The following is a 20,151-nucleotide window of genomic DNA, read 5'->3' as shown; positions in this document are numbered from 1 at the left end:
CAGCTGAAGACGTCCGTTCCTGCAGATCTCGCTGTTCCTGAGCCTCAGTCGTGGGGACAAGAGGCAGGACGTCAGGGGACTCATGCATTGCACGGGGACTGGTCAAATATCTGGCAAAGGCAAATATTTGATTCCGGTAGCTGTAGTCAAGCGCACAAAGAGGTGTCCTTCTCCCTGGCTATACTGTTTCCTGCAGCGCTCTGAGGAAAAATACAACCAGCTCTGAGAATGGCATCCAGGTGGCTTACGAGTTGATTGGTCCCACCAACTCAAAAGGGAGAAGTCGTCCTTGAAGGGCTTCTCTGCCGAGATGAACTTGGCGATTCGGACCTGCAGCAAGGCTTCACCAGTCAAACAAACAGTTCAAAAGTTGCAGCAGCCGTCCTCTTCCAGCTCGTGTTCGGTTCTTTCGTTCCAGTGGTCGCCTCTGCCTTTCAAGCCAAGAGACTTGCCTTTTAAACAATTTTCTCCCATTCATTCCAGCCTGGCTGCCACTCACCCAGCAGGGTGGCTATCCTTGCCAATAACACCAGAGTGCATTTGGGTCTCCTAGGAGACTAAGCACACAGAGTTTTGGGAACCTCCCTGACTTCCGGCCTACCCTAGACACTCGGGTGGCAGAGGCGGTCTTCAGTCCTGAAGCCCGCTAAAGGCGTAGAAACAAAGGGACCAAACCTGGTTTGGCACGCAGTGACAAACTTTAGAAGCACCTTTCCAAAAAGAAATGGCAAAAAAAAGGAGACCGGTACCCGTTTAAACAAAGAAGGCTCTAACGCCATCTGGAAAAACATGGCTCCCGCGATTTAACACTACTGGTGTTCACATTCGGAAAAAATCATGGTAGTTTGTTGGAAAACCACTGCCACCAGCCATTTCGAGAGGAAAGGGTAACATTTGACTGCTACACGAGTTTCTAGACATAGGGGATACTAGGTAACCCCTCCACCCCTCTATTATAAGATAGTGTGTGCTGGGTCTAGGAATTTGGAAAGACTAGTAAAGTCAATTTCACTTTACTTTCTCTGGGAAACAGTAGTTTATCCAAAAGAAGGTATTTAAACCTTAGGACAGCCTAAAAGGCTTGCCTGTGTCACTGCACTGAGGGTACAGTGTGGCAAAAATGAAAAGATGATGCCTAAGGAGTTGTCAAACGCCACAATCAAAGAACACCAGAATAAAACACACATCAAAATACATGAGACAGTGGGGAAAAAAAGGCTCACACTCCCCAGGTTAAAAAAAAACAAGTCCTGAAAATCCAGCAAAGTTGCTGGGGGTCTCCAAGGTAAAGGGAATTAGCACATTTATGAGAACTCTCCCTAACAGACGGTGTCATTCAGATAGACATTAATGATACACCTAGAGGATGGGAAGTGTGCCAAGAGTACTTCCCATCTGATTCCACCATTAATAGGGGAAGAAGAGAAAGCAGATCGAGACCATATGGGGAGTGCATAGGTCCGGAAAGGGCCCGACAAAGAGGATGTCAGTGATAGTCAGTGAAAAAGACCACCGAAGACGACTCCCAAAGAGGATCAGCTTCCGCGCCCGTGTCTGGCACGGTGAAGCCCTGTTTGACTACCCGATTTTTGAAGACCCTGTGCGGTGCTTTAACCACTGGACTGGTGGGACCAACCAATCGACACGTTTGAGGATCCAGTTCTCCAGTGGCCTACCTTGCTAGAACCGTTGCTGTTCCACATTTGCTGCCGGAACTTCAGTGGTCGCCAGCTTGTCGTATACATTTAATTCCTGCTGAATTTCAGCCTCTCAGCTTCATGGGATTCTGCTGTGGACTTGCCTTCCCCTGTATTGTGAAGTGTCCTGAAGAGGGCGGTTAGGAAGATTTTCATTTTTCTATGCAAAATCCCCACTTTTTGCAGGATTTATAACTCGATTTATGAATTTTTGATCTGTTCCCGAGTGAATGGGAACTTTTTTCCACACTCGCACACTGCTGCCGTCCCTCTTGGGTCTTTTGTTCTCTTCCCCCAACTTGGGTTTTCTCTAGGCCGGTCCCACCTCCTCCTGGTTCCCTGAACGTATGGCATACCAGTCTCTGAGCGGTGACACTCCTTGTGGGGAAGACCACAGCGTAGCTCCTGCTTCTCTCGGATCTTCTGTCTCGATGTGTGGCCTTCGCCGCTTCCCATCAGTCACGGGCCGGACTTCAGGGTCATTCTAGCTGGTGCCAATCGACCCTGGTTCATGCAGTCGTGTCTCTTCTCCAGCGCTCGGCCTGGTGGCAGGGAGGCACGCTCCGTGGGATTCTTTGCTCCTCCACTCTCCATGCCGCCTGCGTGAGATGGCTCGCTGGCTACGCCTCAACAGAAGGCGGATCCTCCTCTGCATCTTGGCTCCATATGTCTGCATGCTGAACTCCTGCTCACACTCGTGTCAGTCTCGGGCTGCCTTTATATCAGTCTCTGAAAGGAAATGGAGCACTCCATATGTGTTGTGATGGAAACAGTAAAGTGTCAGAAACCGAACCAGGTCGATCAAACAGTGGCTTGGTGCAATTCCCAAATAAACTAAGATGTGGGCTTCCTGAGACAATGGAGGATGACATATCCCTGCTGAGGAAAGGCCTGTCCTGTAAGTGAGGGATCAGCCCCAGTTCGGCATAGCAGGCTGACCTCCCTAGTCCCCAAGGGTGTGGCTCCACCTTGGGGAGAGGGGATGAATTCCCGGGAGTTGTCACAAGTACTAAAGGCCCTCTGTAGCTAGAAAATAATGGACCTAGTGCCCTGCATCACAGGTCCTAATAAAAGTCTTTTCAGGTGGCTAGGAGTCTTTTTAGAAGATTTAACAATTTCTGGTTTGAGCGAACTAGTACGTTTTCCAAAGTTTTTACTAAACAAGCAATACATCTTTAACAAGACCCTCTCCCAATCAAGTCACCCTAAGGGAGATCCACAGAGGATACCAGGCCAGATCCCCACTGTTCAAGGCAAGGAAAGAAGTGATTGGGCTACGGCTTTACAGCCATACAACCCTTTGGAGATGCAGGGAAAGGGGGGCAAAGCAGGGACGTTTACTCACCCCCTGTACTATGATTCAATCAGGGACCACCGTAGGAGTTCGTAACATCACTGGGCCTTCAGGATTTGTGCCTTGGTTTCACTGGAGAAAGCCCATGGGGGTAGAGGTCACTTCAGGCATCGTGTTTTGGGGTCCAGCTAGTTTGGGGTTCCGTGCTCCGATGGACCGGATCTGACAGCTTGACAACTAGGACACACCCACTACTGGGCCACCACCCTGGCGATGACCTCAGAGGTAGAAGATGGCAGCCAGCATCCTTGATGACATAAACAAAGAACTGGTCCTCTTTCTGGTAGAGAGGTACAACCTCAGCAGAATGCTTCTTGTTCCATAAACTGACTATCTGCCCTGTCCCAAGGCTGAACTCTGGAAAGCAGCCTTGCACCGAAGTAGTCCAGGAGTATGTCTGGCAAGCCCACAGGATGTGCAGGGACTGTTCCTAGCGCTTCTAGCGGCTGGATGTTCGGGGAGGGGTCGGACTAATTGCTCCCACCAGCCCAAGGGTCGATGTGCTAATCGAGGTCTTCAGGAGATCTGCAGTGAGACGGGGCTATGCCGGGCGTTCTTCCATCGACAAAACTGGGTCTTCAGCGGCTGCAGTCCTTCATAGGGGTCTTGGCTGCAAAAAAGATCTCATGATAGCTGCAGGAGTCACCCTTTTAGCCAGGATCCAAGCTGAAGTTTGCAACAATGACAAGGATTTGCAACATTCAAATGGGCTGGGGCTGTCCAATCCTGGAAAGCATCTGGCGACCGCATCTGTCCAGCAACACTCACTTTAGCACAAATGTGGACTAGTTCCAGAAAAACCCAGCCCCCACATCTTTCCCCGGGAAAGGGATTACCATTTAAAAAAGACATCCACCCATTCTAGGGGCAGAGGATCATACTAAAAGATTGCCAAAGGGCACGTGAAAATCTCTTGGCCATTTTGGAGTATTTGATACTCCAATTGGTATTAATCAGTAAAATGCAAAAATGCATGAGACTAAGAAAGAGAACACTAAAAAAGTATCTGCTGCAAACAGCCAATCCTGGACACATCATGTATGTAACCATAAAGTTATCAAAGACAAATGTTAGAGGGACACAGTGTCCCTACCACGCGGCATGTGCAGGAAAAATAAAACGAGAACTATACTACGGTGCACTGATAGTCAGATGGACTTATCAGTGCCCCGAAAACAAATGAGCTTAGCAAAGTAAGTGGAGCAAAAATGCAGGACTACCCTGACGAAGCGCAGAGATTCACCCCAGGTGTAAGCCTTGGCCAATGGTGGCTTCATCAGCAGTCCTTCAGCATCCTGCTGTGGTCTTTTCTGAAAGTCTGGGCTGGGAGTGACCCGAGCCCTCCAACAGGAGGACCTGCACCACTGAAACTGAGAGGCTTGTCCAACCATGGACAGCCAACTCTCCCACAAACAGCCCAGCAACTGTGACCTCACTCTGGCTGGTTTGTGTATTGGGGCTGTCTAGCCCAGATAGCCAGTTCCAGCCACTTCAAGTCCACAAATACCACTGAAAACATTTCTTGCAAGCAGCCAGTAAAAGTGTATGGCCACATATGGCCCGGGCAAGGAGAAACAAGGCCAAAAAAGTACAGAACAAAGTGAGGGCTTAAAACATGATGTTTAACCATTTTGGACCACTACTTTGGCCACCTCACATTAACAGTGCATGGGGCAACAGTAGTGCATCCAAAAATGGTTAAAACAAGTTCGACACTGACAACAGCTTTCTTGTGTTGCACTGGAAAGTGCACCAGTTATACTAAAAATTAAACGGGAAACAAAGTTTCCCCTCGAATACCATCCACCAGGAAGGAAGTACTGCTACAACAAAGGTAATCAGTAGGGACAGAAATCCTCCTGCACTGCTAGCCATAAGGACCCACCTGCGCCCCCTTAAAGAAGCAAGTTAAGCCAAGGAGTTGGGTTGATAAAGACCCCACTCCGACAAATCAGTCCAGGAATCATATGCAGAAATCCTGGGGTCTCTATTGAAGTAGAAATTGTTTCTTTTTGCAGATTTCCCCAAAGGAGGGCACATGGGTGATCGTGTTGCATTAATTTGGAGAGTTCAAGTGCTACCTTTCAGGGATCACAATTGTAGTACCATCAAAAGTACCCCCAAAATTGACAAAAAGGAAGCAACACAATCTACATACCCATCGTCTGCTCCAGACACCATATGCTCCTCGTTAATTAGATGAATGCAGTCAATGGAGCCCCTGGAAGGAGAAAATGGATGAGAAAAAACGTAAAGGCCGCTGTAAATAAGAATATGAAGCGAGTGAGTGGGACAGATCATGATACAGACCGGGTGTAATAAGCGCTTTGGTAAAATCGTTACCACAGAGGCAAAATCAGAATGAGGACATGGGGCAGAGAGTTGGAAGAAGGAGCAGGGGAGTGCATGAAATACAAATAAAGCAGATTAGTCTGGTTAAGAGAACAAGTACAGAGTAAATGAGGTCAACATGCAAAGGCTGGATGAGTGAAGAGCTGAGCGTGGTGTTGGGACAGAATTCCTTTTTAAGGATTTCAACTTTTTAAAAAAAAGAAATTGAAAAAAATATGCTTTTTCTAGAAACATAGCAAAAAGGTGCTAAGATTCTGAAACCAGCGCATGGATCTCTTAGTCATGGTAAGGGCAAAAAAGTTGCAGGAAAATAAAAAGTTTATAATGTGCAGCGTATAGTGGAGTTCATGATGTTGCAAATTAGAATTATTTCGGCAGTATGGGTTGTGCTAGAAATGAAACTTGAAGGACTGGCAGTTCATAACCTGGTTAACCAGGCACATTGGGCCTCATTACACGGACAGTGGTAACCATGGCGCTATTAGCGCCATGGTTGCAGCCGGTATTTTACCGACTCCGCCTTGGTGAATGGGTGAATTACCACCCCATTCCAAGGTTGGCGGGCGGTAATTCCCCATTCACCAAGGCCCTTCCCCATTCCCATTTGAGCCCCAATAGGGCTCAATGGGAATGGGGAAGGAGCAAATAGCGGTACTGCTATTAGCAGTACCGTTATTTGCCCTGAAGTCCCTCAGCGGGTCCCTACCTTAACGTGTGGTCTGGCCACACGTTAAGGACGGGACCCGCTGAGGGACCTCGTAGTATGGCGCTAAGGGATTATTCCATGTTAGGCAAAGTTTGTATGCCGTACCCTTTAGGACCACTACACACAACTAAGAATACAGGTGTAAGCAAAACCAACCTTTGGTATGTTTATGTTTAGCATTTGTATAGCGCACCAGGTACCCTAAGGCTTAAGGGCGCTTAGAAACGACAACACACAAACAGTACAGAAACAAAAAAAGAACGGAACCAAATCCAAGACAGGCTCATAAGGTATAAGTCTGCACTACACGGTTTTTGGTAGCGGAGCTGAGCAGCCAGGCTCATCTTAAGAGGGAATGTGAGCTGTAATAATGTTACACAGAGGTCTACAATCACAGCTGTTCAAATAAACTCTTACACTCATGGTTTCTTTGTTAAAAACGTATCAATTGATTCCAAGATGGCCTCGGACACCAGATAGACGTGTGTCGACGGCGCTCCCAAGCCCCTAAGACTGGTAACAGGGTTCCACCACCCCTGCCGGCCAAAGTAAGGCAGAAAAGAAGGAGCGGATGCCACACTTGGAGTACACCAGAAGGCACCTCCGTGAGCAGTGAGCAAGGACCCGGGTGCTTGCAATCAGAAGGCGCGCAGGCACGGCCCAGAGGAAGAGGGAACCAACTGAGCAGCAGATTGCATAAGACAATGGCGGGTGCTGTACAGAGGACTGGCCCGAAGCCCACCAAGAAGACGATAAGAAGAGGGGAAGAGCCCAGAGTCCAAGTCGAGACGAGGTTCGCCGCGGCACAACGGGGCGTACATTATCAGGGACTGAAACTCCAGGATCCGGAGGGACGCGCGCCGCCTGGGACGGAGAAGGAACCCACCGCAATCTCCGACCCCCTGCCGGCCCGTGGGAAGCGCCGGCTGAAGCGAAGGCGGAGAAGAGAAATCCTGTCCTGGGAGGCGCAGAGACAAGGAGGATCGGCCGGCGGCAACGGGGACAAGGTGAGCCGGGGGAGATACGGTGAGAGGGAAGCCCAGGGACTACCACCTCAAAGACCAATCGCTTGCAGGGCGAGCCCCTCTCACACGAAAACCCGGACAAGGGTGGGACCCCCCCCCCCCGACGGAGGTAGACCATATAGGTGGAACTGTGCACCGGGGAACACGGGCCCGCCCACCCCCCAAACCCCCCTGCCCCCCAACGGTAGCCTTGCAGTAACGGCAACTATCCCTCACCCGCAATTGGAAGGAGGCCACACAGGGGAGGCCCCCTCTTCAATCGCATAGGAGAAAATACAGCCGGGCAGGGAAGACAACACCCAGTGAAGCCAAGAATAGGCTCGGCGCACGGGAAGCAGGCTCCCCAAGCAAAAGCTGAAAAGCTGCTCTCCTCCCAAACCCATTAATAACAGTCTGGGGCAGGAGACCAAACGTATCAAAAAGGGTTCTGAAAAAAAGACTGGTAGAAATAATAATGGCCAACAGAAGTATCCACCAACAAACGTGACATACATACAATGCGCAAAGGCTAATTGTAGAACAGAGCTGACATATTGGGAGGGTTCAAGAGCACCTTATTACCAGCCAAGACCTGGGGAACCGCCCAGAGGGGAGTGGAGAAAGGGCCAGAGAGGTACACAGGCCGGGGCCTCGCCACAGAAGCAAAGACAAATAACTAATACTTCCCTGTCAGGACCTCACAACCATGGCTGCCAAAAACAAGAGCAGATCGAACAAAAGCGGGTGGCCGCAGGTAGACACTGAGATCTCTCGGAGCACCATGTTTGCCAATAAACTGCCTGTAATGTAATAACCAAGGATGCATGAGCTGTAATGACTGATCTGTTTGTAGCAATCATGATGTGCCAACGACAGCTACCAATCCTGTACCCCCTGTAACTAAGTTCCTGCAAGTAACAGCGCCACAATGCCCCTGGGCTGTCTGCGCGCTATAAAAATATAAATAAATAAAAATAAATAAATAACGATGTGGGTGAATAAAGAAACCAGCGAAGAGCGCAGGGGACAACAGAAGGGGCCACAGGACAAGGCCAATCCGAAGAACCAGAACCGGCAACACAAATTTCCTGCCAAGACCTACATGGGGAAATGCTCTCCCTGCAAACCATATTGGCAAGGACATTTCAGGACCAATTTCAATTGATAAGAACAGATAAACCAGGCAGTGGCCGAAATTAAGCAGGAGGTAGGTCAGCTGGGAGAGAGAACTGATCTCGTAGAAAAAGGCCTACAGGAGGTGGGCAGAGAAACAATGAACAGCGAAGCAATTGAGAGATTGGACACGGCAATGCGAAATCTAGAAATCAGAATGGAAGATTTGGAATACAGGTCTTGAAAGATCAACATCAGGCTGAAGTTACTGCCGGAAACGGTGCAGGACAGAGACCTGAAGGAGACAATCCAGGAGATATACGCATATCTCCTGGGGGAGGTTACCCCAGACAAGATAGAGCTGGACAGGGTTCACAGAGTGGGCCTCCTCAACAAGAACCAGAACGCCAGACCTAGAGACGTGCTATCCGCATTCACGAGATCTGCTCAAAAAGAGGCTGTCCTCGGGGCGGGTAGGCAGAAAGAACTGATCCTATACAAAGGTCAAATAATTGAGCAATACCAGGACCTTGCCAACAGCACCCTACTTAAACGGCGACAAATGGGTCCAGTAATCGCGAAATTTAAAGAAGCAAGGGGTCAAGTACAAGTGGACCTTTCCATTCGGGCTGCTATTCGAGTGGGCCGGCACACAGAAGCGGATAACTACGCTGCAAGAAGGGGCGGACATCCTACACATCGAGCTGGAACAGGACCAAGGGACGGCCAGACCAGACAAATCTCCGGAAGCAGGAAACAGAATGAGACCCAGGCCGTGTGAATGGACAGTTGTGGCAGAGGGGAGAAGACGACCTGCGCCACAGGACCCCACCTGGAAGGGAAGGGGCAAAGAGTCAGCTGCGGAAGAGAGGGCTGAGACTGATGGGGATTAACCCGGAGTGAGTATATGTCAAATGGGGTGGTGGACAGAAAGGTTTACAAAGAGGGGAGGAGGAGTTAGGTGCAAACATCATGGGATTGGTAATGGCAAGGAGGCCTGAGGATGGGGGGAGGCGGGAAGACCTAGGGATGAGGACTTCAGGGAAATGGAGGGGAATGAAGGGGGAGGGTCGAAGAGGCGCCACTCGGGGAATAAAGGAGATAATTGAGAGCCAGGGTTTGAAATTGCGAGAACGGATGAAGGGAAGCAGTTGGGGAGACACACTGAGCGGGAGAAAGCGAGAAATCACCATTCAAATCGTTAACTCATAATGTTAGGGGTCTCAATTCCCTGCTGAAGAGGAAAAAGCTCGAGCTATTCACGAAAAGAGAAGCCCCTTCCTGGGGCTACAAGAGACACTTACTGCACAAAGACCAGAGCCGGCTCATCAGGGTTGAAGAGACAATAAGGGACAAAGAAGGCAGAAAAATAATAGTGAGAGGCAAAAGACAGGAAGCTTTCCTACGGGCATCTTAGGGAAACTAGAGGAGCACTCAAGGGGCCAAATAATCATAATGGGCGAACTGAACATAGCCTCGGATAGGGCCAGAGACCGATCAAGAAATAAAAGCATGGGAGGGGGAGCCGTGGCCTCCAAATAACTGAGGGAAAGAATGTCCGGCATAGGTCTAAGACGTATGGAGGGAATTAAAAGGGAATGCGGAGGGATATACCTTCCTCTCAGACATCCACGGGACGCAGTCAAGAATAGACTATATATGGGTCTCAGCGAACCTGGTAGGAAGGTTTAAGGAAATAGAGGTGGGCCCTATGGGCATAGCAGACCACAAAATAATATCAATGCAACTGGAACTGGGAAACAGGAGGAGGTGGGTCTGGGGACGGAAATACCCGGATTACTTGATGAGGGATCCCGTAATTAGTGAAGAGATGGAGGGAAAGATGAGAAGTATTTGAGAACAAAAGGGGGGATACGGAGGAAGATACAAGGTGGGACGCATTCAAAGCCACAATGAGGGGGGAAATCATAGCAGCCAAAGCACAAAGACACAAGCAACTGCTGGCCCTGGAGGCAGTAGTAGAGGGGTCAAGGAAAAGAGTGGCAGAGGCACCCAACAGAAAAAACCAAAGGGAATATACAAGGGTGGTAAGCCAATTGGGGGTCCTACGGACCAAAAAAGAGGAGGAGGCCCTACTCTTCTTAAGACAAAAATACTACGCTAAAGCAAACAAGGCTGATGTCCTACTGGCACGTCTCCTCCGGGGGGCGACGTCGAGAAATACAATCACGGCTTTAAAAACAGAAGCAGGTGAAAGAGTCACACGAACAGAAGATATCCAAGAAACTACGGCCAAGTTCTACGAGACATTATACACGTCACAGAACACCCAAGCCCAGGTACAGGAGGAGTTTCTGGAAAGGATACGGCTACACGAAATTAGTAGGGAAGCCCAGAATAATATACACCAAAAGATAACGGAGGATGAGGTGAGGAGGGTCATTGGAAAACTGCCCTTGGGTAAAGCCCCAGGCCCTGACTGATATTCGGCATAATTTTATATAAAACCTTCGCCGGGCTAATGGTACCACAACTGACCCACCACTTCAACTCCTTCAAAGATAGAGGACAAATAGCCCCATCCATGAAAGAAGCTAAAATCACCCGATTCTGAAACTAGATAAGGACCCCAATGTAAAGATCTTCCTATAGACCAACAGCGCTCATTAATGTGGATGCTAAAATCGACACAAAACTTTTAGCTAACAGATTAGAGGGGCTTCTTCCGGACCTGATACATCAGGACCAGGCAGGATTTATTAAAGGCAGGCAAACGGCAGATAACATACGGAGGGTGGCGCACCTGCTGGAAAAAGTGGAAAAAAAGGACACTCCACCGGCCTGCTATCATTAGACGCAGAAAAAGCATTCGACCGGGTGGAGTGGTAGTTTCTTTTCAAGGCCATGGAAAGGATGCGGCTCGGAGGCGCCTATCTGCAAATGGTCAAGGCAAATTATGAGGGCCCCCAAGCACGAGTGGTAGTGAACGGAACATCACGAATGTTCAAACTACAAAGGGGTACAAAACAGGGCTGCCCCCCCATCACCACTACTATACGCAATATACCTAGAACCACTACTCCAAGCTATACGAGAGGCAGATGGAATCCAGGGAATCCCATTTGGGGGAAGACAGCATAAGGTGGCGGCTTTCGACGATGACATGCTGCTCACCCTTACCAACCCCTCTGAATCAAGCAGGGGGAGTAAATTATTACTTGAGGATTTTGAGGATGCATCGGGGTTACGCATTAACATGGGCAAATCCGAGCTAATGGACTTGACGCTGGGGAAAGAGGAGAGAGAAGAGCTAAAAAGGACAACGGCATTTGCTTGGCAACCTGGGGGGTGAAATCACACTTGGGAGTGAAGATAACTCCGGCGCAAATTACCCTCCCCTCATGAGGGGTATAAAGAAGGACCTCCATAGGTGGCGGAATCTTCTAATCGCCTGGTTTGCGAGATTGGCGGCAATAAAAATGGTCACACTACCACGGCTGCTCTATTTGTTCCAGGCAGTCCCGGCAAGCTTCTTCAGGGAACTTCAAGCCCTAACAAATGAGTTCATATGGGAGAGAAAAAGAGCAAGGGTCAGTAGGCAGCAACTTACAGCCCTGAGGAAAGAAGGGCGACAAGCCCTTCCCAACTTTCGACAATATTATGAGGCAACCCAACTAAGAGTAATTAGGGAGTGACTCCATGAGGGGGGGAAGAGAAACACTGGGTCAAAATGGACAGGGCAGTAATGAAGCACGATTTAAGAGAGGTCTTATGGCTTCCAAAACACCACCGACCAAAACACATGTACGAGAGCTCTATTACCAAACTGGTCGCGGAAAATTGGGACAGGCTGGTAAAACTGAGAAATCACCACATTTCCATCCCCCTTCACACCAATATTCTATAACAGGGAGTTCACGCCAGGACTAGAGAGGGGCGCTTTCAGGAAATGGCAGGACGTGGGTTGTCAGAGGATGCAAGACATGTTTATAGGGGAAGAGATTAGCGGCTTCACAGACTGTATAAAGGGACTTTGCACTCCGGGGGGGCGGGGAGGGGAGAGAGATTGCGGTATTCCCAACTGCGCCACTGGCTCCTACATCCAGTGAACAAATAAGCGGCCACCAGATTGCCAAACCCTTTTGAGAAATTCCTAATGACAAATGATGGCTCCAGGGGGTTGATTTCACAGCTGTACAATATATTAGATGAGGCTACCCCTAGGCAAAACTGGGTTTACATGGGAAGATGGGAACGAATATTGGGTATGGACAGAGAAGAGAGAATGGGAGAAACTATGGAGGAAAATCTCCAAACTAGCGAAAGCCTCTCAAACTCAAGAAGCATGGTATAAAATAGTCTATGGGTGGCACTATACTCCAGCCCACCTACACAGAATATACCCAGGGACACCGGGGGTCTGCTGGAGAGGGTGCGGAAAAGAGGGCACAGCGGAACATATATGGTGGAGATGCCCAAAAATAGAGCCGTTTTGGAAGGAAATTCGACGAGCACAGGAGTAGGCATTTGGAACAGGGGAAAGTAGGCCCCCGGAATGGACCCTACTGGGCCTGAGGAGCGAGGAAGCGGAAAGGGAACCGAGAGCTAGAAAAAGAGCACGGGTAATGCTCACTATAGCAGGAATGACAATTATCGCACAGAAATGGAAAAGCTCGAACATACCGACGTTCCAGGAGTGATTGCGCAAAGTATGGGAAATGGTCGCAATGGAATGGGCTACATATGCCATGAACAATGCACTGCAGAATTTTGCAAGTGAGTGGGGGGAAATCTTGACCTTTCTCAGGGATGATTACAGGATCGGGTGGCGTCTGCACATCTCAGACTATTGGACCTACAATGAACCCTTGGGGACAGAACGAGTCAAAACTGAATGTGGAAGAACCAGAGGTGGCATCAAGGGGGAGAGGGAGGAAGGAAGGGGTGGGTGGATTGTTGGAGTAGTTTTGTTTGTTAAAAAACTTAATCAAAAGAAGTTTAAAAAAACATACTGATTTATTTAACTGTCAGTTATAAAACATTCATAAGAAGGAGGCAATATAATCACACACAAAGATACTTCAGTACTAAGTTTCTAAGGCATTCAGAATACTTTGAAGGTGAAGCAAAAAAGGCATAGGTTAGAACATAGAAACTGTTGTTCTCCAGCATGGGTCTGGCATGGATTCACATGCGAAGCCTCCCTCTGCGGCTCTTCACTTGGTCATACTGCCACTTCACGTGCTACCAAATTTGAGGATGGCTGCCAGTGGGAGGGGCTTAGGTAGAGGGCAGTCATTGGCTGGGGGCAGTATGACCCAGAGATCAGCGATTGGTTACTAAGAAAGACAGATCAGAAACAAAACTGATACTGATTTTTTCTTTACCGAGGATTCCCGGCCTGACGACGGGGAATATTCATGAGCATGTGAATTCATGCCAGACCCATGCTGGAGAACAACAGTTACACGTAAGTAACTTGTTCCTTCATCTCGACAGAGAAACCCTGCAAGGACGATTTGTTCCGTTGAGTTGGTGGGACCAATCCACTCTACAATAAGCCACCTGGATACCATTCTAGGAGCTGGTTGTATTTTCCTCAGAGTGCTGTAGGAAACCGAATAACTAGGGAGAGGGAGGACTACAGATACCGGAATTGAAGATTTGCCAGTGCCAGCTTTTTTGACCAGTCCCAGTGCAGGAATCCCGACGTCTTCCCTCTTGTCCACACGACTAAGGCCCAGGAACAGCGAGATCTGCAGGAACTGCCAGGAACAGAGGTCATCTGCTGCATCTTTTTCTTAATTTGTAAAGGTACTGTAAAATAGGACAGTGTACTTACCTCTCGCGGTGAAAGTGCTTGAAACTTTCCCAACTCACAGGCCTAATCAGCTTGTGACCCAACATATGATTCTTATTGCTACAAACTATTCACAAGAACTTTTGCAGAGACTTTTCTGTTTATCTACCAGAACTGCTTTATCCTATCCAAGTCTTTCGCCCATTGACTTTGGCCTAGCCTATGGAATTTGAATAGACTCTTCTTGTGAACTCAAAATATCTGCACTGCCTAAGAAATAACTATGCTTACAGGTAAGTAACTTATTCCTTCTCCAGCATGGGGTCTGGCATGGATTCACATGCTCATGAATATAAGAATACATAGCAGTATACACATGCACAACCACGGGAGGTGGCAACAGGCTCAAACATTAAGCAATACAACAACTCAACATTAAGCATCTCTTACCTCCTCACCAGGCTCACCTTAAGCGAACAGGTTGCGCAGCACTGCTTGGCCGACCCTGGACTCCTCCCTGGAGTCCCGATCGACGCAGTAGAATCTTGTGAAGGTGCGAGTCGACCTCCACGTAGCAGCCCTGCAGATGTCCCAGCAGGGGCACACCAGACAGGAACGCCGTGGTAGCAGCGATCGCTCTGGTCGAATGGGCTCTCGGACGGCCTGGCAGCGGTCGGTTTGCCAACCGGTGACAGTGCATGATGCAGCCGGAGAGCCATCTGGAAATGGAAGCCTTCGAGAGAGCCTTCCCTTGGTTCACAGGTCCAAAGTTCACAAACAGCTGTGATGTCTTCCGAAAGCTCTTCGTGCGGTCCACGTAGAACTTCAGCGCTCTAGCCACATCCAGCGAGTGCTAAGTCCTCTCGGCTGGCGACGGGAAGAAAACTGGCAACACCAAGGGCTCGTTGAGGTGGAAGTCCGACGGCACCTTGGGCATAAAGGAGGGGTGCGTCCTCAGCACCACCCTCGTGTCGTGAAAAGTCAAGTATGGTGGCTTGCAAGGTAGGGCCTGGATCTCTCCCACTCGTCATGCGGAGGTGATGGCCACAAGAAATGCTGTCTTCCAAGACAGGAACTTCAACGGCGCCGAATGCATAGGCTCGAATGGGGCACCCATGAGCCTGGTCAGCACCACGATGAGCTCCCACATCGGGGCAGGGGCCCTCACCGGCGGGAACGATCGAAATAGTGCCTTCATGAATTCCTTCACCAGGCGATGAGACCACAAGGACGCACGTCCTGTAGTTCTGGTGTATCGGGAAATGGCAGCCAGATGTATCTTGATGGAGGCGTGAGCCAGTCCAGCTTTGGCCAGTGACAGTAGGTACGGCAATATTTGAGGGGCCGTAATCCGCAGAGGGTTAATCTTCTGTGCACGGCACCAGACAGAGAACCTTTTCCACTTATGTCCATAGCATTTGAGAGTTGAGGACGCAATGGCTTTTGCAAGAACCTCTCTGCAGTCAGCCGGGATATCGTACCCTCCAAACTCTAGTGCTGCGGGAGCCAAGCCTGCAAGTTCAGCGACTCTGGGTTGTGATGAAGAATGGCGCCTCCTTCTCTGGAGAGAAGATCCGCGTCCGTCGCCAGCTTGATAGGTGGAGACGCCGACAAGTCCAGAAGGTCCGGGAACTAGACCTGTCTCGACCACGCCGGTGCGACGAGGATCATCCTGCAACTGGACCTCTTGAGCTGGTTGAGACGGAGCGGCAACGCGTACAGGAACAGGGCGTCCCAAGGGAACGAGAAAGCATCGCCCATGCTCCTCGGTTGTGCGGACTTGCTGGCGAACCTCTGGCACTGGAGTTCGTCGGCGTCGCAAACAGGTCGATCTGGGGTTTGCCCCACCGTCGAAAGAGCCGATCCACCTGGTCCCAGCGTAGTTCCCACTCGTGGCACGAGCGCAGCTCCCTGCTGAGTGAGTCGGAGATGGTGTTTTTTATTCCTGCCAGGTGGAAGGGAACCAGAAACATCCCCTGGGTCACGGCCCAGTGCCACAGATCCTGGGCCTCCTTGGATAGGGCTGGTATCTGGTGCTTCCCTGCTTCCGGATGTAGAACATCGTGGTGGTGTTGTCGGTGAAGATCCTCACCACTTTGTCCTTGAGGGACGGAAGGAACGATTTGAGCGCCCAGAACACGGCTCGTAGCTCCAGGATGTTGATGTGCAGAGACCTCTCCTCCAGGAGTTATAGGCCACTTGCGTGGAGATCTCCGGTGGGGGCCCCCCATCCCTCCAGGGAGGCGTCCGTCGTTACCTTCTCCTGATACGCCAGGGTCTGAAAGTCCATGCCTGCCGCGAGGTGCCCACGGGCACCCCACCATTGAATCGCCTGCAGGAACTCCTCATCGAGCGGGATCCTGTCTTCGAAGCTGCCTGCTGCTTGAATCCAGCGGGTGTCGAACTCTTGTAGCGGACGCATCCGAAGTCTGCAAAGGGGCACAAGGTAGATGCATGAGGACATCTTCCCGAGGAGGGACTTGATGGACCTCACTCGGGCCACATCCGTGGCCATCAGGCGCCGCACCTTGCCCAAAATGGCCTTCATCCTTTCTTCCGATGGAGATGGCAATCGCTTCACTGTATCGAGCTTCACTGTATCGAGTTTCGCTCCCAGAAACAGTGCCACCTGCGACGGAACCAGATGGGATTTGGGGTAGTTGATGGCGAATCCCAGCTCCGTGAGCAGGTGGACGGTCCTCGCTGTGTGTTCGACTGCGAGTTCTCTTGTCCTTGCCCGGATTAGCCAGTCGCCCAGGTAGTGGTAGACGTGGATCCCCTGCAGGCGCAGCCGCACTCGCCACTGGTGCCAGGCACTAAGTGAATACCCTGGGTGCCGACTTTAATCCGAACGGTAGGGCTCTGAATTGGTAGTGGCGTCCCTGAACCACGAACCTGAGAAACTCTGTCCTTTTAGAATGGGGATGTGGAAGTAAGCATCCTCCAGGTCCAACGGCAATAGGAAGTCGCCCTCCTCCGGCTGTCCCAGCACGTGCTGGAGGGTGACCATCCTGAATTTCTGCGCCTTGATGTATTTGTTTAACCGACGCAGGTCCAGGATGGGGCGCCAACCGCCTGTCTTCTTTCTGACGAGGAAGTACCTTGAGTACACTCCGGAGTCCCGGAGCCTCCTGGGGACGAGGCTAATGGCCCCTTTCTTGAGCATCGCCCTCAACTCCAACAGCAGTTGAGGGACGTGATTCTCCTTCCTGGCCACAGGAGGAATGCAAGGGCACTTTGGTAATTCCAGCGAGTGCCCGTTGGCCAGGGTGTCCAGCACCCAACGGTCGGGGGAGATGGACTCCCACACGCTGACGAACTTCATCAGCCGGCCTCCCACCGGGGTGCTTCGGTGGGGGCCCGACGACACGGCCGGGTCAGTCTTGCTTGGAGGAGGCCTTGCCGCCTTGGTGACAACGGTGGGATCTCCCTTGCTTGCCGCGACCACTGTAGGCCTCCTGGGACGAGGAGCGGGCTGCCTGGCGGTATGTGGCAGAGCCACCGCTGGATCCCTTGGAGGCACCCTGTCTGCCTCCGGAGCTCCGAAAGGGCCGTCGTTGTTGAAGTACCCCTAGGGCTCGGGCCGTCTCCGAGTCGGTCTTGATGGCCTGGAGCGACTCGTCCACTGCCTTACCAAAAAGGTTGTTGCCGTCGAACGTCATATCCAATACTCTGGTCTGGACGACCTGGCGAAAGTCCGTCGCCTTGAGCCATCCTCGTCGTCGGAGGCAAACTCGTTGCCCAGCTGGCGAAATCCGTTATCGGCAATATCCGTTGCCACCGTTACGGCGTGATCCGACGCCACCTCGCCTTCCTGCAGAATTTGTAGGGCCTCCGCCTCTTGTCGTCAGGTAGGAAGTCTAGCAGGGGAGCTATCTTGAAACAGAGCTCTCTGTCGTAGCGGGCCACGATCGCTAAGGCATTGGCCGCCTTAATCGTCGACGCCGCCGACGAGATGACTCGTCGTCCCATGGAGTCCAACTTTTTGCCCTCGCTGTCCGGCGGAGAAGTGGAAGTTGAAGCCTCCGCACCCGCTGCTTTCTTCTTGGCCGCTGCCGAGACGACAGAGTCCGGCGTGGGCTGGGCCCTGAGGCACAAGGGGGCGTCATCGGAGACACGGTACTTCTTCTCGTACCTGTCCCTCTTGGCGGGTGTCGTGGAAGGGTTCTTGAGGATAGACAGCCCTTCGTCCCAGATGTCGTCGAGGAACGGCACCGCAAGGACCGTCTTTCTCTTGGCCTCTCATCGTCGGTAAAGAAAACCTTCCTTTTTCTGTTCCTCAGGGCAAAGCTGGAAGAGCTCGGATGCCCTGGCTATCATGGCGTGAAAAGAGCCAATTTCGTCGGAGAGGCCCGAGGGGGGGGGGAGGGGGGGTGATGACGGGATGTCTGTTGTGTCATCGCCGTCGTCCGTCCCCGTATCCGTCGCCGTATCCTACCAGGGGTCCGGCGAGGGGGATGAGGGGTCCACAGGCCTCTTGGGCACGAAGGGCAGAGCAGGGTAGACTCTCCTCCGCTTGTTCTGAGAGCTTCCCGACGGGCCTGGTTCTGGATCCTACGTCGGGGTCCGTGGTAACCTCGTCCTTATCTCAGTACATAAGGATTGGATCGCCAACAAAATGGCCACCAAGCTATCCTGGGGCTCGGGTAATGGCTGCAACGGACGGGATGGCTGCTCCACTGGGCCCTCGTCGTCGCTATCTTCGATCACATCAACAGGAACCTCCCCCTGGGATCGAACCTTCTCGAACCTATCGTTGAGGCCTATGAACCTCTCGTTGAGGCCTTTCACGGTTTCCACCGGATCCTCCTCGGAGGCTGAATCAGAGTCCGTAATGGCCACCGCCCCCCCCCTCTTTTTCCGCCAGGGTTTTCACGGGGGTCTGAACGATGGTCTCGAAAGAGGATTCCCTCTGCGGCGGCAGGGAAACTCTGGGCCCCAAGGCCGCCTCCACTGGCGTAGCCACTGCCGGCTTCGCCAGGGCCGCTGCGACAACCTCAATAGAGGCCTTTGCTGGGTGGATCAAGGCCCTCACCACCTTAGGTGCGTCCGGGGCCTTCGCTTTGGGGGGAGGGTCATCGCCTCGCTCCCCCTCGGCTCTCTTCGAGATCGACCCGGGCCTCTCAAGAAGCTTACCCGGGTTCTCGGACTTCCTCTTCCCCGAACCAGAGCACTGGCTCGTGGTTGATCGTGCCGGGGAAGTCGCGCCCTGCCTGGCAGCCGAGGAGCCAGACCTTTCGGCGCTCCCGGTGGCTGCGAACTCGGCCTTCTGTTGGGCCCCCGTCGTCGGGGCGCCCTCACAGGACTTAGAAGACCGCTCAGACTTTTTCTTCGCCTTCTCACCTGCTGTGCCTTTCTCCAGCCAGGCGGCGAGGCGGGAACGACGATCTTGTTAGGTCCGTTCCGAAAGGTTGTTGCAGAACGCACAGTCCTTCTCCACGTGCATCTTGTCCTTGTGAAGGCAGTAGAGCGATCACAAATGCTCGTCCTCCTTGAAAACGTTTTGTAATCCGCATCCAGGGCAGCACCTGAACAGCTTGGATCCGAGAGTCGAGTTTCCCTTGTCCTGGGGCCATGTCCGTTGAGGTAAGCCACATCTTCCAGAATCCTCCAAGAAGCGTAAACTCGACGAAAACTTCACCCTTGAGGGGCGTAGAAGAATTCCGAAACGGATCCCCGTTATCGGAAGTAGAAACGGTGGAGCTTGAGGCTCGATTAAACCGAAAAAATGAGAAAATCTCCTGAAAAAGCGTGAAAACGCAGCAAAAACTCGAGAGTTAAAGCACGAGGACTCCCAACACTTGAGCGTGCGGTAAAAATCTGAGGATGGCTGCCAGAGGCGGGGCTTAGGGAGAGAGCAGTCATTGGCTGGGGGCAGTATGACCCAGAGATCAGTGATTGGTTACTACTAAGAAAGACAGATCAGAAACGAAACTGATACTGATTTTTTCTTTACCGAGGATTCCCAGCCTGACGACAGGGAATATTCATGAGCATGTGAATCCATGCCAGACCCCATGCTGGAGAAGCCTGTTACAAGAGCAGAGAGAAAGGGGATACAAGGTAACCCCTCAGCACTCCACATACTGCACAAAGGGTGCTGTGTGCTGCAAAAGTGAAACACAGAGGACTTTAAAAAGTACGGTGGAAAGCAGGACTCCATG

General features: G+C 51.4%; 1 protein-coding gene across 2 annotated transcripts in view; it reads right to left on the bottom strand.

Annotated features, from left to right (window-relative positions):
- The window catches only part of RRP9 (ribosomal RNA processing 9, U3 small nucleolar RNA binding protein), a 679,329-nt gene that overhangs the window by 240,453 nt on the left and 418,725 nt on the right, over positions 1 to 20,151 (bottom strand). For both annotated transcript variants that reach the window (XM_069644031.1, XM_069644030.1), the window contains exon 11: positions 5,210 to 5,272. In XM_069644031.1, coding sequence (XP_069500132.1) covers positions 5,210 to 5,272 — 63 coding nt within the window. The remainder of the gene's footprint in view (positions 1 to 5,209; positions 5,273 to 20,151) is intronic.

The sequence above is a fragment of the Ambystoma mexicanum genome, chromosome 2p (assembly GCF_040938575.1).
Source record: "Ambystoma mexicanum isolate Mex_15411 chromosome 2p, UKY_AmexF1_1, whole genome shotgun sequence".
NCBI lineage: Eukaryota > Metazoa > Chordata > Amphibia > Caudata > Ambystomatidae > Ambystoma > Ambystoma mexicanum.
This window is presented reverse-complemented; position numbering and strand designations above follow the sequence as displayed.